A 24,411-nucleotide genomic window follows, 5' to 3' on the forward strand; every position below is an offset into this window, starting at 1 on the left:
GTTCCTGCCAGCACCCTTGTGCCAAGTCACAGAGGATGCCAAGGGCCCAGCAGCCAGGGAAGGAAGACAGCCTAGTCCAGTAGCCAACAGGTATCCCAGTCCTAGATGCAGAGCAATAAGGATATGAAATGAAGACGCAGAGGAGGCCGCCTGAGCCTCCACCAGCCAGCTTCCTGCTTTGAGCATTGTTCTCAACAGCAAGCGACTGTATCCAAGAAGCCTGGGTCTAGGCACCAGCCTTGACAGGCCTGTTCCTGGCTGTTGAGCTTCTCTCACCTTGCTTATTCTCCTCCACCCCAATCTCCTTCCCAGTAAGGAGTTTTCCAAGACCTGGAATACCTAGAAAACTCATTGGGTCTCTTTAAAACACTGATTCCTCAAGAGATGCCAAGTGCCTACTCAGCTCCCAGCCCTGGGCTGGGTGCCTAAGTCACAGAAGTGGGGAATAAGATGCCTGCCTTCAAGGAACAGCCTTGGCACAGGCAAGGTGGCTGAGCCCCTCTTCTCTGCCATCTCCTCATTGCCTCATGACCTATTTAATGCCTGCTATAGGGGGAACGGAATTCACAAGGTTCCATGAAACCCCTGAAGAGCAGCCCAGTGTAATACTCTAACTCCCATGGCCTCTTCTAGAAACTTCTCCCTCATAGGTCCCATGTTTGAAAAAGCTGTGTCTGCCAAATTGTATTTACTAATAATCAATGTCTTCAATTTCTTACTAATCAGAGACATGTACCACCCCTAATCAACATAGGAGACCAAGGGGTACTGCCCTTCCAAAGTACCTCAATCCCCAGAAAAAGCAAAGATGGAGTCTGGCCCCATGAGCCTTGGGGAAGCCTAACTCAGAGCAATGGCATATGGGCATGCATCTCCTTCAAGATGCGTGGCCTGGGGTAGGAGCCACCACTACTACTGTGGCTATCACATGAGGGACCAAAGACCTATGTTCCAGTCCCAGCTCTAACACTTCAGCAAAATCATTGAACCTTCATGGACCTGAGTTTCATCATCTGAAGAATGGGGATGATTCTTCCCCTCCTGCCTCCAGGGGCTGCTATAAGGATCAAATAAGAAAAGACACAAGAAAAAAAACCATCTGCTATAGGAATGTCCAGGATTACGGCAAGATTCTATGTCTGTAAAACGAAACTAGTAGTAGTTGCTACCTCATCAAACTATTGTGAGAATTAAATCAATGACAGTTACAGAACAGTTCCTAGCATTTTTCAAAGACCCAAAAAGATTAGGCTGTTATATAATTATTACTACTATTATTGCTACTTCTGTTAATGACACTATTATCACAATTACTATTATACCTTGCTACCCAGCTAAGGGATTCATAGTAGAGAAGTGCTAGAGTACAAAAAGTCTTCGTATTATTTATTTATTTATTTATTTATTTATTTACAGACAGGGTCTCACTCTGTCATCCAGGCTGGAGTACAGTATCACAATCATAGCTCATGGTAAACTCAGACTCCTGGGCTCAAGTAATCCTCACACTTAAGCCTCTCAAGTTGCTAGGATTACAGGAGCATACCACCATTAATTTTTTCATTTTTTGTACAGATGAGGCATCTCCGTGTTGCCCAGGCTGATCTTGAACTCCTGGCCTCAAGTGATCCCCTCGCCTCCGCCTCCCAAAGTGTGGAATTGCAGGCATGAGCCACTATACCCAGCCAAAAAATCTTTTTAAAGGGGTTACCAACATCACTTAGTCTAGAACTGGGAGAACCAACAGTAGATTTCTTATATATTTTGTCCCTCATTAATGCAAAATTGAACAAAAAGTGCAGAAATCAAAACAAAAATTCACCTGCCTAACCTCAAGCTTTTCTGCTTCAAGAAATGGACTCTGAGGCCAGGCACAGTGGCTCATGCCTGTAATCCCAGCACTTTGGGAGGCTGAGGCAGGCGGATCACTTCAGGTCAGGAGTTTGAGACCAGCCTCGCCAACATGGTGAAACCCTGTCTCTACTAAAAATGCAAAAATTAGCCAGTCATGGTTGTGCACACCTGTAGTCCCAGCTACTTAGGGGGTGGCCGAGGCATGAGAATCACTTGAACCCAAGAGGCAGAGGTTGCAGTGAGCTGAGATCATGCCACTGCACTCCAGCCTGGGCGACAGAGCAAAGCTGTCTTTAAAAAAAAAAAGAAAGAAAAAGAAAAAGAAAAGAAAGAAAAGAAATGGACTCTGGAGAGTATTAAAACATTTGCTGGCCAGGCATGGTGGCCTGCATTTGTAGTTCCAGCTACTTGGGAGGCTGAAGTGAGAGGATCACTTGGCCCCAGGAGTTCAAGGCTGCAGTGAGCTATGATTGCACCACTGCACTCCAGACTAGGAGACAGAGGAAGATTCTGTTTCTTAAAATTTTTTCAAAAATTAAAATGTTTTAATCTGCTAAATATGAGGAGCAACTGAATACATCCTGTAAAACCTCACACAACTTTCCTGTGCAAGGAGCCATTAGGAAAAATAAAATCAGCCGTGTCAATGCTTTGTCGCTCTCACTTTATGAGCCAGATTAGAGGAGGCTCCTGCCCTCAACACAAAAATCAAACACTCAGAAATGCTCACGGCCAAGCTAAGAAATCAGACAACAGTAAAACATTTTTCATGTGGGGGGCGGGGGATGAGGGAGAGAACAATTACTCCCAAAACCCTTAAGTCTCTCAAAAAATTGTCACAGAAGGAGGTCAGAAGTACAATCACCTGCCACAGGGCCCTGCCTTTGAGGGTAGGGAACACTGTCACACATTGCTTTTTCTAGGCCTGGGAGGAGTCAGCCAAGGCCCTGGGGGCACAGGAGCTCACTGTAGGAAAATCATTAGGGACCTCACAGACAAGTTACCATGGAAGAGTCAGCAAAGGTGTGGAAGGCTGTGCTCCAGCCTCCAGAGTCCCACACGTGGCCTCACACACCCAGCCCAAGGCTGCACCTGGTACTTTGGGACACTTGCAGCCCTTCCTCCCGCCAAATGAATGATGGGCCCTGCCCCTGGGTGACGCTAGTGAGATGCAGGCCATGGATCCCATCCCTCTCACCTTCTTAGAAACACTGCTCCAGCAACTGCCCCGTCTCTTTACTGCAGCATCGACTTCTTCCTCTCAGTGGGATCATTCCCATCAAAACAAACATGCTGTACAATCTCCCACTAAAAAAAAAGAACCCTCCCTCAAACCCACATCCTCTCCAATTACCGGCTAATGTCTCAACTCCACTTTGCAACAAAACTACCTGGAAGATTTGCCTAACTGACTCCCTGTCTTCACCCCGTATTTTATCTTCCACCTACTCCAGTCAGATTTTGTCCTTTAAGGCATCTGCGACCATGCATTCTCCTGGGGTTTCTCCTACCTTCTCAGTCCTTCTCAGTCTCCTTGCTGGCTTCACCTCTCACCCCTCTAAACATTGCTTTGACCATCCAAAGCCTCAGAACATCTCTCTTCTGTCTGTACTCTCTTCCTAGGGGATTTCATCTAATCCCATGGCCTTGAATAACATCTATTATACCCAATGGGTCTCTTCCGTCCTCTCTCCCCACCAAGCTTCAGATCACACTATCTGACATACTCATATCTCAAATGTAAGATGGCAAAACAAGATCTCATGATTCTCCTCCACCCCAAACCGGCTCTTCCCATCTCAACGATATGAATGCTATCCACTCAGGTGCCCAAGCCCTGAGGAGTCATCTTTGCCTCTTCTCTTTCTCCCACAGACTTTATTCAGTCCATCATGAAGGTGTGAAGAGCCTATTTCCTAAACACAGCCTGAATGTGACCACTACTCCCTGTCTACTGTGCTACCACCCTCAGGCAAGCCACTTCTAACTCCTGCCTGGAAGAGGGCAACAGCCTCAGCTGCTCTCCTGCCTCCCCCTGCAGTGGCCACCTACAATCCAATCTCCTCACAGTGATCGTTCTAAAAACACACACCAAATCATGCCATTTCCCTGCTTAAAACCCTCCAATGACGTTTCACTGGGCTTAGAATAAAGTATGAAAATTCCTCACCCCGGCTCACAAAGCTTTGCGGCATTTACCTTTCTCCTACCTGTGACCTCTCCTCATGCCACTTTCTCCCTTGTGCACCACATTCCAGCCTTCCTGCTCCTTAAACTCCAAGCTCTTTTCTGCCTTAAGCCCTTGCCCTGGCTGTTCGCTCTCCCGAAATGCTTTGCCAACTCATCATCACATGATGTCTCCTTCTTGTCATTCAAATTTTACTTTAAATGTTGCCTATTCAGAAACACCATCCCGATCTCCCAGTACAACCAAGCCACCCAGTCACTCCATGTCACCTCACCTTATTTTAACTTTCTGCACAGTAGTAGCCACGATCTGATATTATTATTCGTGTTTTTTACTTATTTTCTACTCCCTTCCCTCTCCTATTAGATTGCAAGCTCCATGAGCACCTAGAACTTTTCTGTTTTTTGTTCCCAATGCCTAGAACAACGTGTGAACGTGTGGCACACAGGAAAATTGTAATAACATCAACTGATGCAGTTATGAGCCAGAGAGGCCCACTGACAGCAAGACTCTGATGGCCCCAGCCAACTCCCCAACTTCACATACACACATATGAGGCAGGGCAATAGAACCGCAGCAAGGCCCTAGTCCTCAGGTCTGTAAATCTCACCCATCAGTATTTTCAACTATTATGCAAGAACCCAAACCAGAAAAGGAGGTTCCGGGGTTTTCTTGAAATAGGCCGCTTTATTCCTAACAGTAGTAGTTCTGACTCACAGTCGCCGAGGTACACCCAGTACTAGTCAGACCACCGTCCAGACCTTTGGCGAGTTGATTCATTCAGTGAACAAACATTTACCGAGTGCCTACTCGCTGTCGGGCACTGGGGCAAGGGGTCAAAGGCAGTGCAGTGTCTGGCCTCCCGGAGCTCAGCAGGCAGAGGGAAACACGCTGCAACACAGGCTCCCGCCGGAATGGGAAAGCAAAGCCTGTACTGGCATAGGAGCCTGACCCGCGCCTTCACTTACTGCGCCCCAATCTGACATGGACTGATCCTACAGACCCAGGGTAACCTGGCTGGTGCGCCAACACTCCGTGGCTTTTGCGGAAAAGTCGCCCGTGGACTAACGGAAGCACCAGCAATCCCCCGGTTCAGCTCCGGCCGAAGAGACGCGGAGCGCTCGAGGAAAGTCATTGGTTGACCAGTTCCCTTCCCCACCCCCTCCCTCCCCGCAGGCCCGCGCAGTGCATGGAGGCCGGGGGCGAGGTTCCGACTCTCCAAGACCATCCCAGAGCCTGCGGCTGGAGAGGGGGCGTCCTCCTAAGCGAGATTCCCCTAGTCTCTCCCTCTCCCCACTCCAACCCCGCAGGCCCACACCAGGACAGAACTTCTCGTTCTACTCCTCCCACCCGAGCCCATCCAGGTCCCGGCACTCGCCTCTCCCGGCGGGGCGCAGCCCCAGACCCTAGAGGGGAGGCGTGCCCAGCCCTCACACCAGCACCCGAATCCAGCCGGATTGCAAGGTCCAGGGCGCAGAGTCTGCGGCCTCTTCCCCCCCGGCCCAGGTCCCCAGCGTAGGTGTGGCCCCCACCGCCTCCCTCTCGGAGGCCGCCAAACAACTTGGGCACACAAAACGTTGAGTGCGGCCGCGGCGCAGCGCGCGCCAACGAGCCCGGGCCGGCGGGAGCACAGGAAGGGCGGGGCGCCCGGCGGGAACGGGGAGGGACCCCCCCCGCGGCACAGGTGCGAGCGCGGCGGCCCCACTCACTCACTCGATGAAGTAGCTGGCGCCCTCCTCCGTGAAGCCCTCCTCCCAGCCGCGGGGCAGGTCTGCGGAAACGCCAGAAAAGTCGGGTCAAACTTGGGCCGCCGCTGCGCGCGCCCCCCACCCGCCGGCCCGGCGCCCACCTGAGCGGATCATGTGGCCCGAGTTGACGGGCTCCCCGGTGCGCGGGTGCAGCCAGGTCGTTCGGCGGAGCTGGTCACTGCGGGCAGAGAGGTGCACCTGTTAGCGCCGCCACAGCCCGCCGGGTGCCCTCCCGGTCCCCGCCCGGCCCCCGCCCCCGCGCCCCCACGCCCCCACCCGCGTCCCCGGGTCCTCGCGCCGCACTTGATGAAGAAGACGCGGCCATCCCGGCACACCCCGTAGGACCAATGCTCAGGTAAAGTGTCCCGCCCGACCGTCGCCGCCGCCATGTTCGCCGAGCGCGGAGCCGCCGCGGGGTGGGGGGGAGGGGGCGGGGGCGCGGGCAGGGGCGGAGGCGGGGGCGGTGGCGGTGGCGGGGGCTCGGCCTGCGCGTGGCCCGGCGGCGCCGCGGGGCGCTCCATCCAGGCGCGGGCTCCTCGGGGAGCGACCGCCCGGCCGGGTCCTGGCGCCCGGAGTTCGCAGCCGCTCCGGCCAACCCAGCGCGGTGCCCGCGGCCTTTGTCCCCGCGCCTTCCCCGCCCCCAGCCTGCTGGCACCGGCGCTCCCCTTTGCCCCCGAGGCCGGGAGACCCGGGCGGCGCGGGGGGCCGCTGGCGGGGGCCGCTGGCGGGCGCGCCTGGGCAGCTTCGGGGCGCGCGGTTGGACCCGACCAACTCCGAAAACGGCGAGCGCCCGAACACTCAGTAAACCCCAGCCGACCCGCACCACAGAACTTCCCGACCCGGGAACTCCGCTTGTGTGTGAACCAAGTTAACACTCAGGTTCCTGCCATATTCCCAGCCTCCTTCTCTTCCCCTGTAAGGTTAATCGAGTCCACACGGGATTGTTGTGTAGATTAAATGAAGTAACAATCGCATAAAGTGCTTAACCGGACCATGGCATGTAGTAGGTGCTCTATCAACGGCAGGCCCAGCGCGATTTCATTTTCCCAAGTTTTCAGCTGGGATGTGAAACAGGAGGGAGCAGGGTTACCGCCACACACCACTGAGGTTGCAGGGATCGCAAGCTCTTGCCTTCAGTTTCTGTCAAGTAACAGAAAAAAGGGGTGTTGAGGGCTCGGCAGCACATCCATCTCTGGAAGAGCGGTGGCCAGGCGGGGCCTCTAGGGGGCCCTGCAAAGCTCTTTGCAGTGGCGGCACCCTCTCATATTCGGGTCTTTACTCCTATCTTATCTCCTCGGGGAGCCCTCCCTGAGCCCTCTGCAAAGAAAATCCTTCCCCTCCTTCCCTCGCTATTTCATTACTTGTTTACATTTAATTGATATTTGTGTTTGTCTTGTTTGTTGTATATTAGTTCCAACATGTCAGCTGGATGAGAGAAGGGGCTTTGATCTACCTCATACACTGCCTGGTATCCAATGCCTGGAACAGCACCTGACTCATGTATGCATTACGCATTCAATAACTGTAGGATGGGGTGGGACACGGTGGCTCAGGCCTGTAATCCCAGCACTCTTGGAGGCCGAGGCGGGTGAATCACTTGAGGTCAGGAGTTCTATTCCAGCCTGGCCAACATGGTGAAACCCCGTCTCTACCAAAAAAATACAAAAGCTAGCCGGGCGTGGTGGCGGGCGCCTGTAATCCCAGCTACTCAGGAGGCTGAGGCGGGAAAATCACTTGAACCAGGGAGGCAGAGGTTGCAGTGAGCCGAGATCGCGCCGCTGCCCTGCAACCTGTGCAACAGCGAGACTCAGTCTAAAAAAAAAAAAAACTGCAGGATGAGTGAATGAAACATACTCCACACTCAGACTCCCGGCCATACACACACACACACACACACACTGAGCAAAGACAGAGCAGCAGCTGGGCTCCAGCTGTTGTCAGGCCCAGCCTTCCAGGGACATAGGCTCTGACTGATGGGAGGAGGCGCGCCTGAAAGTGAGACTGTATGCAATGTGAGCACTAGTTATTCAGAAAGGTGCCCAAACAGGTGGAATTAGGCTGGACCCTGAAGGACTGGTTAGGTTTGACTGGGAAAAGAGCACTCCAGAGGGGAGGGATGGGAGAGCATGCACATAATTTTGGGAGGGGTGTGAGATGTTGATGAGACCATAAAGGGGCCCTTCCTTGGGAACAGACAGTGGTGTTGGGGAAAGAGGCATTTATGAGTTAGAAGAGGGAACTGGTTGCGGAGGACGGGGGACACCTGTCTGAAGGAACCTCCTGCCTCTGAGGAGGTTGTTGAGCAAATGAAAATAGGAAAGCGGTGTTTTGCTAGCTAAACATTGATTTTAAATAATACATTAAATGGGCAAAGGGTATGAACCCACAGTTAATAGAAAAGTAATACAGATAACTTTTAAGCAAATGAAAAGATACTGAGCCACTTCATAATAGAAGAACTGCAACTTATGGTGAAATACTATTTTTTTAGATGTCAGATTGGAAAAGATAAATTAGAAAAGATATTGGCCAGGCATGGTAGCTCACGCCTGTAATCCCAGCACTTTGGGAGGCTGAGGCGGGTGGATCGCTTGAGATCAGCAGTTCGAGACCAGCCTGGCCAACATGGTGAAACCTTGTCTCTACTAAAAACACAAAAATTAACTGGGCATGGTGGTGCATGCCTGTAATCCCAGCTACTTGGGAGGCTGAGGCAGGAGAATCACTTGAACCCTAGAGGTGGAGGTTTCAGTAAGCAGAGATCACGCCACTGCACTCCAGCCTGGGTGACAGAGTGAAACTCTGTCTCATAAAAGAAAGAAAGAAAAGATATTGTAGAGAAAGACATTCTTGTTCATTGTTGATGGGACTTCAAAAAGTTTGAGCCTCTTCGAAGGCAATTTGGCACAGCTATTCCAACCTGAATGTCTTGACCTAGCAATTTCATGTCAGGAATTTATCCTACATTAGTGCTTACATGGGGCACAAATTCCAGTGTACTAGAGTATTCACTGCAGCATTGTCAGTAATTACAAAGAACTGGAAATAACCTTAATGTCTATCAAAAAAGACCTGGTTGTTTAAACTGGCACATTCCTCAACAACAACAACAACAAAAACAGAATGCTATGCAGCTGTAAAAAAGAATGAGAATAGATCCCTACGTACTGATATAGAATGGTCTGTAAGATATTAAATGGGCCAGATGCAGTGGCTTGTGCCTATAATCCCAGTACTTTGGGAGGCTGAAACATGAGGATGGCTTGAGTCCAGGAATTCAAGACCAGCCTGGGCAACATGGCAAAACTCCATCTCTACAAAAGATACATTAGCCAGGCATGGGGCGCATACCTATAGTTCCAGCTACTTGGGAGGCTGAGGTGGGAGGATCACTTGAGCCCTGGAAGTTGAGGCTTCAATGAGCTATGATTGGGCCACTGCACTCTATTCTGGGTGACAGAGCAAGACACCATCTCTAAATAAATAAATAAATAAAGTGAAAAGGCAGGCTACAGTACTGTGCATGTGATATGCTACTGTTAACATACAGATATAGTCCCTACACTGTCAAGAATCAGGTAAAGTGATTGCCTCTGAGGAGGGAAACTCTAATAGGAATGGTACGAGATTTACTTTACCTTGTTTCCCCTTTCATACTGTTTGATCTTTTTATCATTTAAAACATATACATATAGATACATAGAATAATACAATTCATTAATAGGTCCAATAAGAGACACACTGAAATTATCTCAATAAATGCCAAAATATGTAATCAATAAAACTCAGTGCCTATCACTGATTTTCAAAATTATATGTTAGAAACTAAAATAAAAAATAGTGACAAAAGAGTATGCAGAGAAACTTTATGTTTCATACATTGCTAGTGGGATGTAAAATGGTACAGCCACTCTGAAAAATAGTTTGGCAGTTTCTTTAAAAAGGAAACTTTTCTTTTTGAGCCAGAGTCTCACTCTGTCACCCAGGCTGGAGTGCAGCGGCACAATCTCAGCTCACTGCAACCTCTGTCTCCTGGGTTCAAGCAATTCTCCTGCCTCAGCCTCCCGAGTAGCTGGAATCACAGGCATATGCCACCAAGCCCAGCTAATTTTTGTATTTTTAGCAGAGTCAGGGTTTCACCATGTTGGCCAGGCTGGTCTTGAATTCCTGACCTCAAATGATTCACCCACCTCAGCCTCCCAAAGTGCTGGGATTACAGGTGCAAGCCACTGAGACCAGCCAAAAACTAAACACTTACTTACCATATAACCCAGCATTCACACTCCTAGGCATTTATCCCAGAAAAATGAAACATTTTTCCACATAAAAACTTGTATATAATTATTCACAGCAACTTTACTTGTAATAGGGAAAAACTGGAAATAAGCAAATGTCCTATGATAGGTAAATGGTTAAACAACTGTGATATATCTATACCATGGAATAAAACTCAGTAATGAAAAGGAATTGATACATACAACTTGGATGGATCTCAAGACATTATGTTGAGAAAAAAAAAGCCAAACTGAAAAGGTCTATAATGTTCTCAAAATATATATTTTTTAAATGTAGAGATGGCGAACTGATTATTAGTGGTTGCCAGGAGTTAGGGATGGTGGTGGGGAGTGGGAGGATGTAAGGATGTAACTACAAGGGAATAGCATGAGGGAGATCTTTGTAGTGATGAAATAATTCTATATTTTTCTGGGGTTTTGTGTTTTGTTTTTGTTGTTGTCGTTGTTGTTGTTTTTGAGACAGAGCCTCCTTCTGTCACCCAGACTAAAGTGCTGTGGTACAATCTCGGCTCACTGCAACCTCCACCACCAGGTTTAAGCTATTCTCATGCCTCAGCCCCCCCAAGTAGCTGGGATTACAGGCACACACCACCATGCCTGGCTAATTTTTTTGCATTTTTAGTAGAGCCAGGGTTTCACCATGTTGGCCAGGCTGGTCTTGAACTCCTGGCCTCAAGTGATCCACCTTCCTTGGCCTCCCAAAGTACTAGGATTACAGGCATGAGCCACTGCACTGACCATAATTCTTTATCTTGACTGCAATCATAGTTATACACAAATTGACACTCAAATAAAATAACAGAAGTATATAAACACATTGTATCAATGTCAGTTTCCTGGTTTTGATATTGTTCTGTAGTTTAATAAGATGTAACCATTGGGGGAAACTGAGTGAAGGGTAAACAGAGACCTCTCTATTATCTTTGCAAATTCATGTGTCTATAATTATCTCAAAATTAAAAATTATTTTAAAATGTGTTAGAAAATTACAAATAACCAAATGTTTCTTTTGAGAGTATCTCTCTTAGACAAACAGAAACATTCTTTAACAATGAAACATTAAAGACCAAAGATCATATGGCTAGTTATGTAACATAGACGAGACTCCAACACCTGTCCAGGGCCCTTTCCAACCTAATTATCTCAGGACAAAGCACCATCAACTGTGATAATAGGCGCTTTTTGTACAGAGGCTCTTTCTCTTGATTGGCCCTGGTGAAGGACTTTATTTTACACTAGATGCTCCTGATGTACATGGCACTAAGCCGTCAACTTAAATGCAAAATAGTCCATGTTCAGAAATAAATCAAAGTGTGATTCAGTCAACCAAACATGTGCCCAAGAATTTTCAGCTTCCGGGTAACCAATAATTCGTTACTCTCTTGTAAAAAGTCTCCTTTACTCTCAAGGGGACAGCATGGCATGATGGAAGAGCATGGCCTTTGGGGTCAAACAGATCTGGGTTGGACTCAGGGTGCTGCCCTCTCACTAAGTTCTGTGACCTTGGACATACCACATATCCTTATTTATTGAACATCTGTTGGTAGTAGATACTACAACATTCTAGCACTTCAATGGTCTATACACCATGGTCCCCACCCTAGGGCGTTCTCAGTATTGTGGAGAAGTGGATGCTTTAAATGCTGGAAGACAAGAGCTGCTCTGGAGCAAGCAGGGTTGGGGGTGGAGGAACACTGCAGGTACCTGAGGATAGAACACAATCAATGACTCCAGCCTGAAGATACAACACCCAGCATAGTCCTTGATGCTAGCCCCGCTCCTTTCCCACCTGCGATGGTGGTTGTAAAACTAGCCCTATACATTATATTTTTAAAAAAATAAATGTTTTTTGAGACAGTCTCACTCTGTTGCCTAGGCCGGAGTGCAGCAGCAAGATAACGGCTCATTGCAGCCCAGGCTCCTAAGTTCAAGTGATCCTCCCATCTCAGCCTCCTGAGTAGCTGGGTCTACATGTGGGTGCCACCACATCCAGCTAATTTTTGTATTTGTTGAAGAGACGGGGTTTTGCCATGTTGCCCAGGCTGCTCTCAAATTCTTGAGCTCAAGCGATCTGCCCGCCTCAGCCTCCTAAAGTTTTGGGATTATAGGTGTCAGCCACTGTGTGGGGCCTATAAAATTAATTATTGTTATTATTTTTTTCAGACGGAGTTTCGCTCTTGTTGCCCAAGCTAGAGTGCAGTGGCACAATCTCGGCTCAGTGCAACCTCCGCCTCCAGGGTTCAAGCAATTCTCCTGCCTCAGCCTCCCGAGTAGCTGGGATTACAGGCATGTGCCACCATGCCAGGCTAATTTTGTATTTTTAGTAGAGACAGGGTTTCTCCATGTTGGTCAGGCTGGTCTCGAATTCCTGACCTCAGGTGATCCACCCGCCTTGGTCTCCCAAAGTGCTGGGATTACAGGCATGAGCCACTGCGCCTGGCCAAAATTAACTTTTAAAAAGATGAGAAAGAAAAACAAACCAATTTGTAGTCCACTCAGTATGAATCATGAGATCAACTTGTTCTCTGACCTGCTTCTTCATAGTTATTTGGTGTCTATTGTTCTGGAATCACATAGACCCTGGACTATAGACCCTGGAATCACATAGACCCTGGACTATAATGTTTATAGACAACTTAAACATTATAAAATGTTAAGTTTTTCCTTTGAAATATTCCTTCAGGTCCTACATACTAATAAAACTACTGACTCTACTGGTCTGAAGGACCCCATGAAGAGCTGACTCACCAAAGAATGCAGTTTCCACATCCTGAGCTTTTCATCCCCCCCACCCCGTGCCCAACCAGTCAATGTCTTCAGTTTTCCAGCCCCTCACCCTCCACAATCCCCTTAAAAGCTCCAGCCCAAAACTCCACAAAAAAATAAATTTGAGGGTCTCCTCCTGTCTCCTCACTTGTCACCCTGCAATCATTAAACTCGTTCTCCACTACATCCCTGCTGTCTCAGTGTAATTGTTCTATTACTACACAACAGATATACTACACAACAGACATACATACACAACATTTGGTCCTAAAGTGGTAGGGAGCAGGCAGCATCCATTCAAGACGTTCACAGGTCCCAGAGCAGTGAAAGGACCCCACAAGGTCAGCTAAGGTTTCTTCATCTCTCACCCTTGTTCCCACCACCATGCTATTCTCTGTGCCTCTGGCGTAATCACCTTCTTCCTTTATATTTTCGTTTAAAAACTTTCTCTTAAGCATCTACTTTGCGTCAGTCCCGTAGTAGGAGACAATGTAAGCAAAGAGAGATAGCAGGAAAATAAACCATTAGAGTTCTCCAGAGAACAGAACCAATGGAGAGATTTATTATAAGGAATTGGCTCACGTGATTCTGGAAGCCGATACGATCTGCAGTAGGCACGCTAGAGACCCAGCAGAGCCAATGGTGCAATTCCTACCCTCAGGCCAGGAAAAAAACCTCACATCCCAGCTTGCAGGCAGTCAGGCAGGAGGAATTCCCTTTTATTTGGGAAAGGGTCAGCCTTTCATTCTATTCAGACTTTCAGCTGATCGGTGGGCCCCCCCACATGCGCGCATCAGAGAGATCAATCTGCTTTACTTAGTCTCTTGATTTAAATGTTAAACTCGGCCATGTGCGCGCGGTGGCTCATGCCTGTAATGCTAGCACTTTGGGAAGTTGAAGCAGGTGGATGGCTTGTGCTCAGGAGTTCAAGGCCAGCCTGGGCAATGTGGCAAAACCCTGTCTCCACAAAAATAAAACAAAACAAAAAAATTAGCTGGGCGTGGTTGCTTGTACCTGTAGTCCCAGCTACTTGGGAGGCTGAGGTGGGAGATTGCCTGAGCCTGGAAGGTTGAGGCTGCAGTGAGCTGAGATCATGCCTCTGCACTCCAGCCTGGGCAACAGAGTGAGACCCTATCTCAAAAAAATAATGGTTAAAAAATTGAAAAAATGTTAAACTCATTTAAAACACCCTGACAGAAATGCCCAGTGTAATGTTTGATCAAATACCTGGGTATCCCATGGCCTACTCATGTTGATACATAAAATTAACCATCACAGTAAGACACAGTCCCTTCCTCTTGGGGGTCTCTGGTATAGCAACAAGTAGCACCTTGCTGCTCTCAAATTAGAGAGGGCTTTCCAGGAAGAACGGAAGCCACCTGCCCATGAGCCTTCTGCCTTGTAACTTAGATGAGGACTGCTTGTGCCCCCAGCCCCAGACTTTCAGTTCCCAACCCCCCAGCCTGTTCGCAGCACTGCCAGCTCAGGGGCTGCATCCCCTTTCCTTTTTGGTTCAGCCAAGAAGCCCACTCTCCCTGACACTTTTTCTCTTTTTAATTCTAATTTTCATTTTACAATCTGTGGAAGAGTTGCAAGTATAGTACAAAGAACTTTTTTTGTAAATATTTGACACATAAGTTGTGCATATGATGCCTCATTACCACCTCCCCAACACTTTAAGATGTTTTTGCTACATATAAGGATATTCTCCTATGTGATCACAATACAAACACCAAAAGTCAAAATCAGAAACTAATGTTGCCATATTACTAAAATCTTATCTTCAAACCCTATTCAGTTTTTCCCAGTTATCCCAACAATGTCCTTTCCAGCATGAGGATTCAGTTCAGGATCATGGGATGCGTTTATTTGTATCTACAGCCTTCGTTCTGTAACAGTTCCTGATGTCTTTTGTTGGTTACTACAACACTGACACCTTTAGAGATCATAGGCCAGTTATATTGTTAAATGTCCCACATTTTGTGTTTGTCTGATGTTTCCTTATGATTAGATTTAGTGTATGCATCTTTGGGAGAAATATCACATAAGGGATGCTGTATTCTTCTCATTGCACCCTATCAGGCAACACATGCCTTCAGGTTAGCCCTGATGATTACTGATGATATTCGCTTTGATCCCTTAATTGTGATGGCTCCTGTCAAGCCTCTCTACTATGAAGTTACTCATTTCCCCTTTGTACTTTTTGAAATAAATATTTTGCAAAGAGATGCTTTAAAACCATGTAAATATGCCACATCTCACCAAATATTCAGTGCATTCATTTATTCGTGTCTGCATATGCACACAGTTTTCTCTTATTCAATGAGTTATAATCTGTTACTATGGGTATTTATTTTGATACACAAATTGTCCCAGATCTTGCCAGTGTGAGCCCTTGGAGCTGGCTCTTGTGTTTATTTGATAATGTCACTATCATTCATTGAGTCCCTCCTTGCTTTCAGGTACATTAAGATGTTCCAGGCTCATCTTACACTTTGCTGTAAATTCAGCCATTTCTCCAAGAAGCCTCAGTTTCTTTTATTGGAAAATGGTGTTCAAAAACCAAGATGTATGTGCTAAGTATGCTCATGCTATTAGGGTGTTGCTATTTCCAGGCCTTCTCAGTGGGCAGAGCTCTACACACATTTATATATTTAATGATTTCTATATTTGCATATAGATATATAGATAAATATTGAAAACTGTAAGTTCACACCAAGACCTCCAATTCTAATACAATACCCTGGTAACTTCTCCAACAGTGAGAGACCTGGCTCTCATGATTCTTAATGTACTCATTTGATCAATCCCCCTGTATGTAGCCAGTCTTTCGTTGGGTGCCTTCCTCATGCAGATGCCCGCCTTACCTTACTCAAGGCTCTGACATCCCACATCAACCACACTGCAGATCTTCCTCCATCCCCCCGACACTTGGACCCCCCCCTTACTCTGTCCTTGTTCCAACTCCTGGTCTATGTCAGCACACCCACCCCACAAATGCCTTCCTTGCCTTACCACCTTGATTGGGCAATTTCCTTATCCCACTGGAGTGCCAACACCTTAAGCAGAGCCATCCCTGTCGAGGGCACCCCCCGACCTGCATTGCCTCCTTGGTACCCTCCTTTTGGCATAGGAGGCTCCTCTTCCTCTCCCCATACCCCAACACACACACACACACACACACACACATCCAACACATGCCTTGCTCACACCCTCCAATGGCTCTTGGACTAATTTCTTCAGGAGAGGGAGAAAAAAGTTAAGAGGCCCAAACACTTCTTTTTTTGTTTTGTTTTACTTTTGAGGCAGGGTCTTTCTCTGTCCCCTAGGCTGGAGTACAGTGGTGCCATATCAGCTCGCTGCAGCCTCCATCTCCTGGGCTCAAGGGATCCTTCTGCCTCAGTCTCCCAAGTAGCTGGGACTACAGGCATATGCCACCACATCTGGCTAATTTTTGTTTTTTTAAAATTTTTTTAGTAGAGGCAAGGTCTTGCTATACAGCCCAGGCTGGTTTTGGACTCCTGAGTTCAAGTAATCCTCCCATCTTGGCCTCCCAAAGTGCTGGGATTACAGGCTTGAGCCACAGTGCCTGCCCCACCCCCCCCCCAACACTTCTTAACAGGCCATCCTATTGTCATTTCCACTCCAATTATCATATCACTAGCCAGGCTCAGTCAGCTTCCCAGACCCACAGGGAAATACAAACCCACACACCTGTCACATTGTAGAGGGGTTTTAGAGTGACGCAGCCCTAAAGTACTACTGCACAGCTCAGGGTCCATGCAGCATGTGCTTTGTCACACTGCTTTGGCAACTCCAGATATCAATGTCTTTGCCTCTTTTTCCAAAGCACTCAGACACACACCTAGGCCCATATCCCACAGCATCCACAACCCATCCTCAGAACACAATCCACAAGTCTTGGTCGTTGTTTTTCAATATATTGCAGAGCACATGAAAACACTTTACAGCATTTAAGGCAAAAAATAAATAAGTAAATAAATAAATAAATAAATAAATAAATAAATAAATAAAGGTCCCAAACACCTCTTCTTATAAACATGGCCCTGCTTTAGCAACAGGTCTCCATTATGAAGCAATTTGGATTTGGACATCCTATCAAGTTACTTAAAACTAAACTCTGCTGTATAGTGTTTTACTTGGTATTTTTTGTGTGGCCACAGTCTAGTGTGATCAGAGAAGCCACACAGACATAAATTCCCAGTCCTGATTCCATTGATTATTAGATATGTACTTACCCTGAACATCTGTAAGATGGGAGTAATGATGTTTACCACAAAGAGTTAGTGTAAGGATTCAATGAGAGAACTTGCATTTGAGCCATCTGGAGAGAATGTTAGTTTTAGCACTAACGATCGTTTATAATACTGCTGAGGAGGAAGGACTGACATCACCGTGCTTGAGAATCTAGTATATGTTGGGCATTTCCTATCCATTCATGAGCCTGAGAGTACTTGAGAAGTTTTGATCTTGGACACTGCTGTGCAGCTTTAAGGATGATGAGGGGGAAATGGAAAGAGTCCTGAAGGGACCAGTGTCAGAGACAGATAGAAAAGGGCTGCCTGAGCCGGGCGCAGTGACTCACGCCTGTAATCCCAGCACTTTGGGAGGCCAAGGCAGGTGGATCACCTGAGGTCGGGAGTTCGAGACCCGTCTAACCAACATGGAGAAACCCTGCTTCTACTAAAAATACAAAATTAGCCAGGTATGGTGGCACATGCCTGTTACCCCAACTACTTGGGAGGCTGAGGCAGGAGAATTGCTTGAGAGGCAGAGGTTGTTGTAAGCCAAGATCGCGCCATTGCACGCCAGCCTGGGCAACAAGATTGAAACTCCCATCTCAAAAAAAAAAAAGAAAAGGGCTGCCTGGGTCCCTGGGAAGACCCAGCTCCCCTCTGTATCCTAGCCAACTCCTTAAGTGCACACAACCTCAGCTGACCACATAGGTGGCAGTGATAGCAAATGGTGAGGTGGGTGGGGGTGGGGGTCCTGCAGCTCACTTTCTGACCTGGGTAATAAGGGAGAGATCAGAGGCGCATAGACTTTTAAACTGGTACGGTTCTTAGAGATGGTCCTTGGCCTTCTGTTGTTGTTGTTTTTTTTCTTTTTCTTCTTCTCCTTCTCCTTCTTCTTCTCTTCTCCTTCTTTCTTCTTCTTTTTTTTTTTCAGAGTCTTGCTCTGTCACCAAGACTGGAGTGAAGTGATGTGATCTCGGCTCACTGCAACCTCCACCTCCTGGGTTCAAACGATTCTCCTGCCTCAGCCTCACGATTAGCTGAGACTACAGGTGCCTGCCACCACACCCGGCTAAATTTTGTATTTTTAGTAGAGACAATGTTTCACCATGTTGCCCAGGCTGATCTCAAACTCCCAACCTCAGGGCATCCACCCACCTTGGCCTCCCAAAGTGCTGGGATTGCAAGTGTGAGCCATCGCCCCGGCTCTCTGTTTCTTTTTCTATAAAGTGAGGAGCTGGAGTATTTGTCTGAGGACCCAAAGGGACCTTTGGGACCCAGGAAGAACTAGAATCCATGACTCCTGACCTCCAGCCCTAAGCACTTCCCCCAGATCAAAGGTCCCCTTTGGCTTGCCTGTCAGTCCTCTTTTAGAAATTGGCTGCATTTATAGGTGGAGAAACTGAGAGAGGGCAGAGCTGGTATGCTCAAAAGTGGAAGGCTCAGCAGGAGATCTGCCTCCTCCCTCTTGTGAAAACAAGGTCCTGTGCTCGTTTTTCCACATCTACTGTCAGACACTCAGGAGGATCCCCAGCCACTGTGGACTCACCCTGGTGCCCAGGCCACACTGTGGCAGTCATCATGAAGGGATCCTCCACACACTTGTCATGGAGTGGGAGCACGTGGCATCTCATGAACTCTTCTGGTAGGTAGCTTGTGGCAGGTGGCAGGAGGCTGAGTTTAGGGAAGACAGCTAAGAAAGGAAGGAAGGAAATTAACAGTTACATAGCCCTTACTGTCTGTCAAGCTCAGTCATCTCACTTCTCACAACTACCTATAGGTTTTGTTTTACAGATGACGAAACTAAAGCTTAAAAAGTGAAGTAAAGGCTGGGTGTGGTAACTGATGTCTGTAATGCCAGCCAAAGTGGAAGGAGTTCTCAACCAGCCTAAGCAACCTGGTGGGATCCTGTCTCTACAAAAAATGTTTTAAATGTTAGCTAGGCATGGTGGCACACCTGTTAGTCCCAGCTCCTCAAGGGGCTGAAGCAGGGGCATCACTTGAGCCCAGGAGGTCAAGGTTGCAATGAGCTGTGATGGTGCCACTGCACTTCAGCCTGAGCAACAGGGTGAGACTGTCTCAAAAAATATATATATTTTTCTTTTTTTTGAGACGGAGTCTTGCTGTGTGGCCCAGGCTGGAGTGCAGTGGCACGGTCTTGGCTCACTGCAAGCTCCACCTCCCGGGTTCATGCCGTTCTCCTAGCTCAGCCTCCCAAGTAGCTGGGACTACAGGCACCCACCATCACGCCCGGCTCATTTTTTGTATTTTTAGTAGAGACGGGGTTTCACCATGTTAGCCAGGATGGTCTCGATCTCCTGACCTCGTGCTCCGCCCGCTTCAGCCTCCCAAAGTGCTGGGATTACAGGCGTGAGCCACCGCACCCTGCTTTTTTTGTTCAATTAAAAATATGTATATATATTTTTTTCAATTAAAAAATATATTTTTAATTAAAACATATATTTTAATTAAAAATATATATATTCAATTAAATATATATTTTTTTCAATTAAAAAATATCTAAAATAAATAAACACATAAAGTGAAGTAAGGGCAGGTGCAGTGGCTTACACCTGTAATCCCAACACTTTGGGAGGCTCAGGATGACAGATTACCTGAGGTCAGGAGTTCAAGACCAGCCGGGCCAACATGGCAAAACCCTGTCTCTACTAAAAATACAGAAGGAACTGGACGTGGTGGCGTGCGCCTGTAATCCCAGCTACAGGAGGCTGAGGCAGGAGAATCGCTTGAACCCAGGAGGAAGAGGTTACAGTGAGCCAAGATTGTGCCACTGCACTCCAGCCTGGGCGACAGAGCAAAACTCCACCTCAAGAAAACAAACAAAACAAAACAAAACAAAAACAGAAATTGGAGACCAGCATGGGCAACACAACAAGATCCTTTCTCTACAGAAATGTTTTAAAAATAGCCAAGTGTAGAGACACGCCTCTGTAGCTTCTCAGGAGGATGAGATGGGAGGATCGCTTGAGCCCAGGAGTTTGAGGCTGCATTGAGCTATGATTACGCTACTGCACTACAGCCCAAGTGACAGAGTGACACCCCATCTCTAAAAACAACCATGAAATAAAATAAAACAGCAATAATAATAATAATGCTTTTTCAAAAAGGAGGAAAGGGAAAGTTTTTTTTAATACTTTTTAAAATTATACTTTAAGTTTTAGGGTACATATGTACAATGTGCAGGTTTGTTACGTATGTATACATGTGCCATGTTGGTGTGCTGCACCCGTTAACTCACCATTTAACATTAGGTATATCTCCTAATGCTATCCATCCCCCCTCCTCCCACCCCACAACAGGCCCCGGTGTGTGATGTTCCCCTTCCTATGTCCATGTGTTCTCACTGTTCAATTCCCACCTATGAGTGAGAACATGCGGTGTTTGGTTTTTTGTCCTTGCGATAGTTTGCTGAGAATGATGGTTTCCAGCTTCATCCATGTCCTTACAAAGGACATGAACTCATCATTTTTTATGGCTGCATAGTATTCCATGGTGTATATGTGCCATATTTTCTTGATCCAGTCTATCATTTTTGGACATTTGGGTTGGTTCCAAGTCTTTGCTATTGTGAATAGTGCCACAATAAACATATCTGTGCATGTGTCTTTATAGCAGCATGTTTTGTAATCCTTTGGGTATATACCCAGTAATGGGATGGCTGGGTCAAATGGTATTTCTAGTTCTAGATCCCTGAGGAATCGCCACACTGACTTCCACAATGGTTGAACTAGTTTACAGTCCCACCAACAGTGTAAAAGTGTTCCTATTTCTCCACATCCTCTAAGGCAGGTGTGTACAGCAAGAAGTGAATAACACAAAAATCAATGATGAAAGAATTATAAGACAATTGAGTTTGTCACAACTGCAAAATATTGCTGAGTGTGGATTGCTCTGAAATCTGAAAACATTACTTGTGAATTGCTTATATCCAAAATGCAGACACGGTGCTGGGTGTTGGTGTGCTTGTTTCTGATTTTTCAACCCTCTTTTCTAGGCCAAAGGTGTCCAAACTATACAGACCCACAGAATCTAACAGATGTCTCAATATTCCTCGTCCTAGAACTCTCAGAGGATCCAGAACTACAGCCAGTCCTCGCTGGGCTGTTCCTGTCCATGTGCCTGGTCATAGTGCTGGGGAACCTGCTCATCATCCTGGCCGTCAGCCCTGACTCCCACCTCCACACCCCCATGTACTTCTTCCTCTCCAACCTGTCCTTGCCTGACATCGGTTTCACCTCCACCATGGTCCCCAAGATGATTGTGGACATCCCATCTCACAGCAGAGTCATCTCCTGTGCGGGCTGCCTGACTCAGATGTCTCTTTTTGCCATTTTTGGAGGCATGGAAGAAAGACATGCTCCTGAGTGTGATGGCCCTATGACCGGTTTGTAGCCATCTGTCACCCTCTATATCGTTCAGCCATCATGAACCCATGTTTCTGTGGCTTTCTAGTTCTGTTGTCTTGTTGTCTCAGTCTCTTAGACTCCCAGCTGCACAATTTGATTGCCTTGCAAATTACCTGCTTCAAGGATGTGGAAATTCCTAATTTCTTCTGTGACCCTTCTCAACTCCCCCACCTTGCGTGTTGTGACACCTTCACCAATAACATAGTCATGTATTTCCCTGCTGCCATATTTGGTTTTCTTCCCACCTCGGGGATCCTTTTCTCTTACTATAAAATTGTTTCCTCCATTCTGAAGGTTTCATCCTCAGGTGGGAACTATAAAGCCTTCTCCACCTGTGGGTCTCACCTGTCAGTTGTTTGCTTATTTTATGGAACAGGCGTTGGAGGGTACCTCAGTTCAGATGTGTCATCTTCCCCCAGAAAGGGTGCAGTGGCCTCAGTGATGTACACGGTGGTCACCCCCATGCTGAACCCCTTCATCTACAGCCTGAGAAACAGGGATATTAAAAGTGTCCTGCGGCGGCCGCACGGCAGAACAGTCTAATCTCAATATCTTATTATCCGTTCCATTCCTTTTGTAGTGTGGGTTTAAAATGGCAGCAAGGTCTGGCCGGGCGCGGTGGCTCATGCCTGTAATCCCAGCACTTTGGGAGGCTGAGGCGGGTGGATCACCTGAGGTCGGGAGTTCAAGACCAGCCTGACCAGCATGGAGAAACCTCGTCTCTACTAAAAATACAAAATTAGCCGGGCGTGGTGGCACATGCCTGTAATCCCAGCTACTAGGGAGGCTGAGGCAGGATAATCGCTTGAACCTGGGAGGTGGAGGTTGCGGTGAGCCGAGATCATGCCATTGCACTCCAGCCTGGGCAACAAGAGCAAAACTCTGTCTCAAAAAAAAAAAAAAAAAAAGCAGCAAGGTCAAATATCAATAATATCACAGGGTGAACACCCACTGTGATATTAGGAGTAATACCTCCCTAGGATATAAAAAATACTATCACAGAGTGTACACACAGGGTATACCCACTGTGATATTAGAAGCAATATCTCCCTAAAATATTATGAAAAATATCACAGGGTGTGCATACACTGTGATACTAGGAGTAATATTTACCCTGGATATTAAGACTAATATCAAGGGTGTACACACACGGGGTATACCCACTGTGATATTAGGAGTTGTATCTCCCTAGGATATTATGAATAATATCACAGGGTATACGCCATGTGTGTAAATCCACTGTCATATTTGAAGTAATATCTCCCTATGAGATTACAAATAATATCAAAGGGTGTACACCCCCTGTGATATTAGAAGTAACGTCCTTCTAGGATATTACAGATAACATCACAAGGTATACACTTCTGTGACATTTTGTACACTTTGTACACCCTTTGTGACATTAAAAGAAACATCCCCCTAGGATATTATGAATAATATCACAGGCGGTGTACACCATAACATCCCCCTAGGATATTAAGAATAATATCACAGCAGGTATACACACATGGTGTACACCCCATGTGACATTAGGAGTAACATCCCCCAAGGATATAACGAATAATATCAGAGGGTGTACATGCATTGTGACCTTAGTAGTAATACCTCTTTGGGATATTACAAATAATATCACAGGGTGTACACGCATTGTGACATTAGTAGTAACATCCCACTAGGATATTACAAGTAATATCACGGGGTATACACGCCCTGTGACAATAGGAGTAACATTCCCCTAGAATATTACGAATAATATCACAGGAGGTACAGCCCCTGTGATTTACAAGTAACATTTCTATAGAATATTACAAGTAATATCACTGTGTGTACACCCCATGTGACATTAGGAGTAATATCCCACAAAACTATTACGAATAATATCACAGGGTGAACACCCCCTGTGACATGAGGAGTAACGTAGTTTTAGGATATTATGAATAATATAATAAAGTGTACACACCTTGTGACGTTAGGAGTAATATCCCTCTAGGATATTAGAAATAATATACCAGGGAACACACCCCCTGTGACAATAGGAGTAACATCCCCTTAGGATATTATGAATAATATCACAAAGTGTACATGCGTTGTGGCATTAGTACTAATATCCCTCTCATATACTATGAATAATATCACAGGGTGTACATCCCTGGGACATTAGGAGTAACATCCCCTTAGGATATTAGGAATAATGTCACAGGGAGTATACACCCTGTGACTTTAAAAGTATCATCCCCCTGCAATATTACGAATAATATCACAGGGTATTAACCCCCGTGACATGAGGAGTAACATCCCTCCAGGATATTAGGAATAATATGGAGTCCTAGTTTTTTAAGATATTATGAATAATATCACAATAGTGATATTATACACATAGTGTGTACACCTACTGTGATATTAAAAGTTATATATCTCCCTAGGGTATTGTGAATAATATCACAGTGGGTGTACACACATGGTGTGAAGTAATATCTCCCTGGGATATTACGAAAAATATCAAAGGGTGTACCCCATCTGTGACATTAAAAGTAACATCCCTTTTGGATATTCCAAATAATATCACTGGGTGTACACCCCCTGTGATATTAGGAGTAGCATTCCCATAGGATATTCCAAATAATATCACAGGGTGTACACCCCATGTGACATTAAGAGTAACATCTTCTTAGGATGTTAGGAATAACATCACAGGGTGTACGCCCCCTGTGACTTTAAAAGTAACAACCCCCTAGAATATTACAAATAATATCATGGGTGTACAACCCCTGTGACATTAGGAGTAATATCTCTCTAGGATATTATGAAGAATATCACTGGGTGTACACCCTCTGTCATATTAGGAGTAACATCTTTCTAGGATATTATGAATAATAT

At 46.5% G+C, this 24,411-nt stretch overlaps 2 protein-coding genes across 23 annotated transcripts in view; one reads left to right on the forward strand and one right to left on the reverse strand.

The window, feature by feature from the left end:
* Window positions 1–18,729, reverse strand: part of PLEKHA7 (pleckstrin homology domain containing A7) — a 245,255-nt gene extending 226,526 nt beyond the window's left edge. For 21 of the 22 annotated variants that reach the window (XR_001707174.4, XR_008537813.2, XR_001707175.4 and 18 more), the window contains exons 1-3: window positions 6,094–6,206; window positions 5,892–5,968; window positions 5,756–5,813 (exon numbers count right to left, since the gene is read on the reverse strand). Coding sequence is in view for 19 of the 22 variants with exons in the window: in XM_063783857.1 (XP_063639927.1) it covers window positions 5,756–5,813; window positions 5,892–5,968; window positions 6,094–6,179 (221 nt within the window). In the remaining 3 variants the exon portion in view is untranslated. Of the gene's footprint in view, window positions 1–5,755; window positions 5,814–5,891; window positions 5,969–6,093; window positions 6,207–18,656 lie in introns of those variants that run through there. The other variant, XM_016920488.4, reaches the window with a different exon arrangement.
* On the forward strand, window positions 7,183–22,115 carry LOC107967030 (olfactory receptor 7E24-like). The gene is given in 4 exon segments (XM_054661266.2): window positions 7,183–7,290; window positions 21,123–21,475; window positions 21,477–21,503; window positions 21,505–22,115. Coding segments are annotated over 4 exon segments (978 nt in total). The 5' UTR covers window positions 7,183–7,265; the 3' UTR covers window positions 22,078–22,115.
* Window positions 22,116–24,411: the final 2,296 nt, after the last annotated feature.

The sequence above is a fragment of the Pan troglodytes genome, chromosome 9, assembly GCF_028858775.2.
Source record: "Pan troglodytes isolate AG18354 chromosome 9, NHGRI_mPanTro3-v2.0_pri, whole genome shotgun sequence".
Lineage (NCBI taxonomy): Eukaryota > Metazoa > Chordata > Mammalia > Primates > Hominidae > Pan > Pan troglodytes.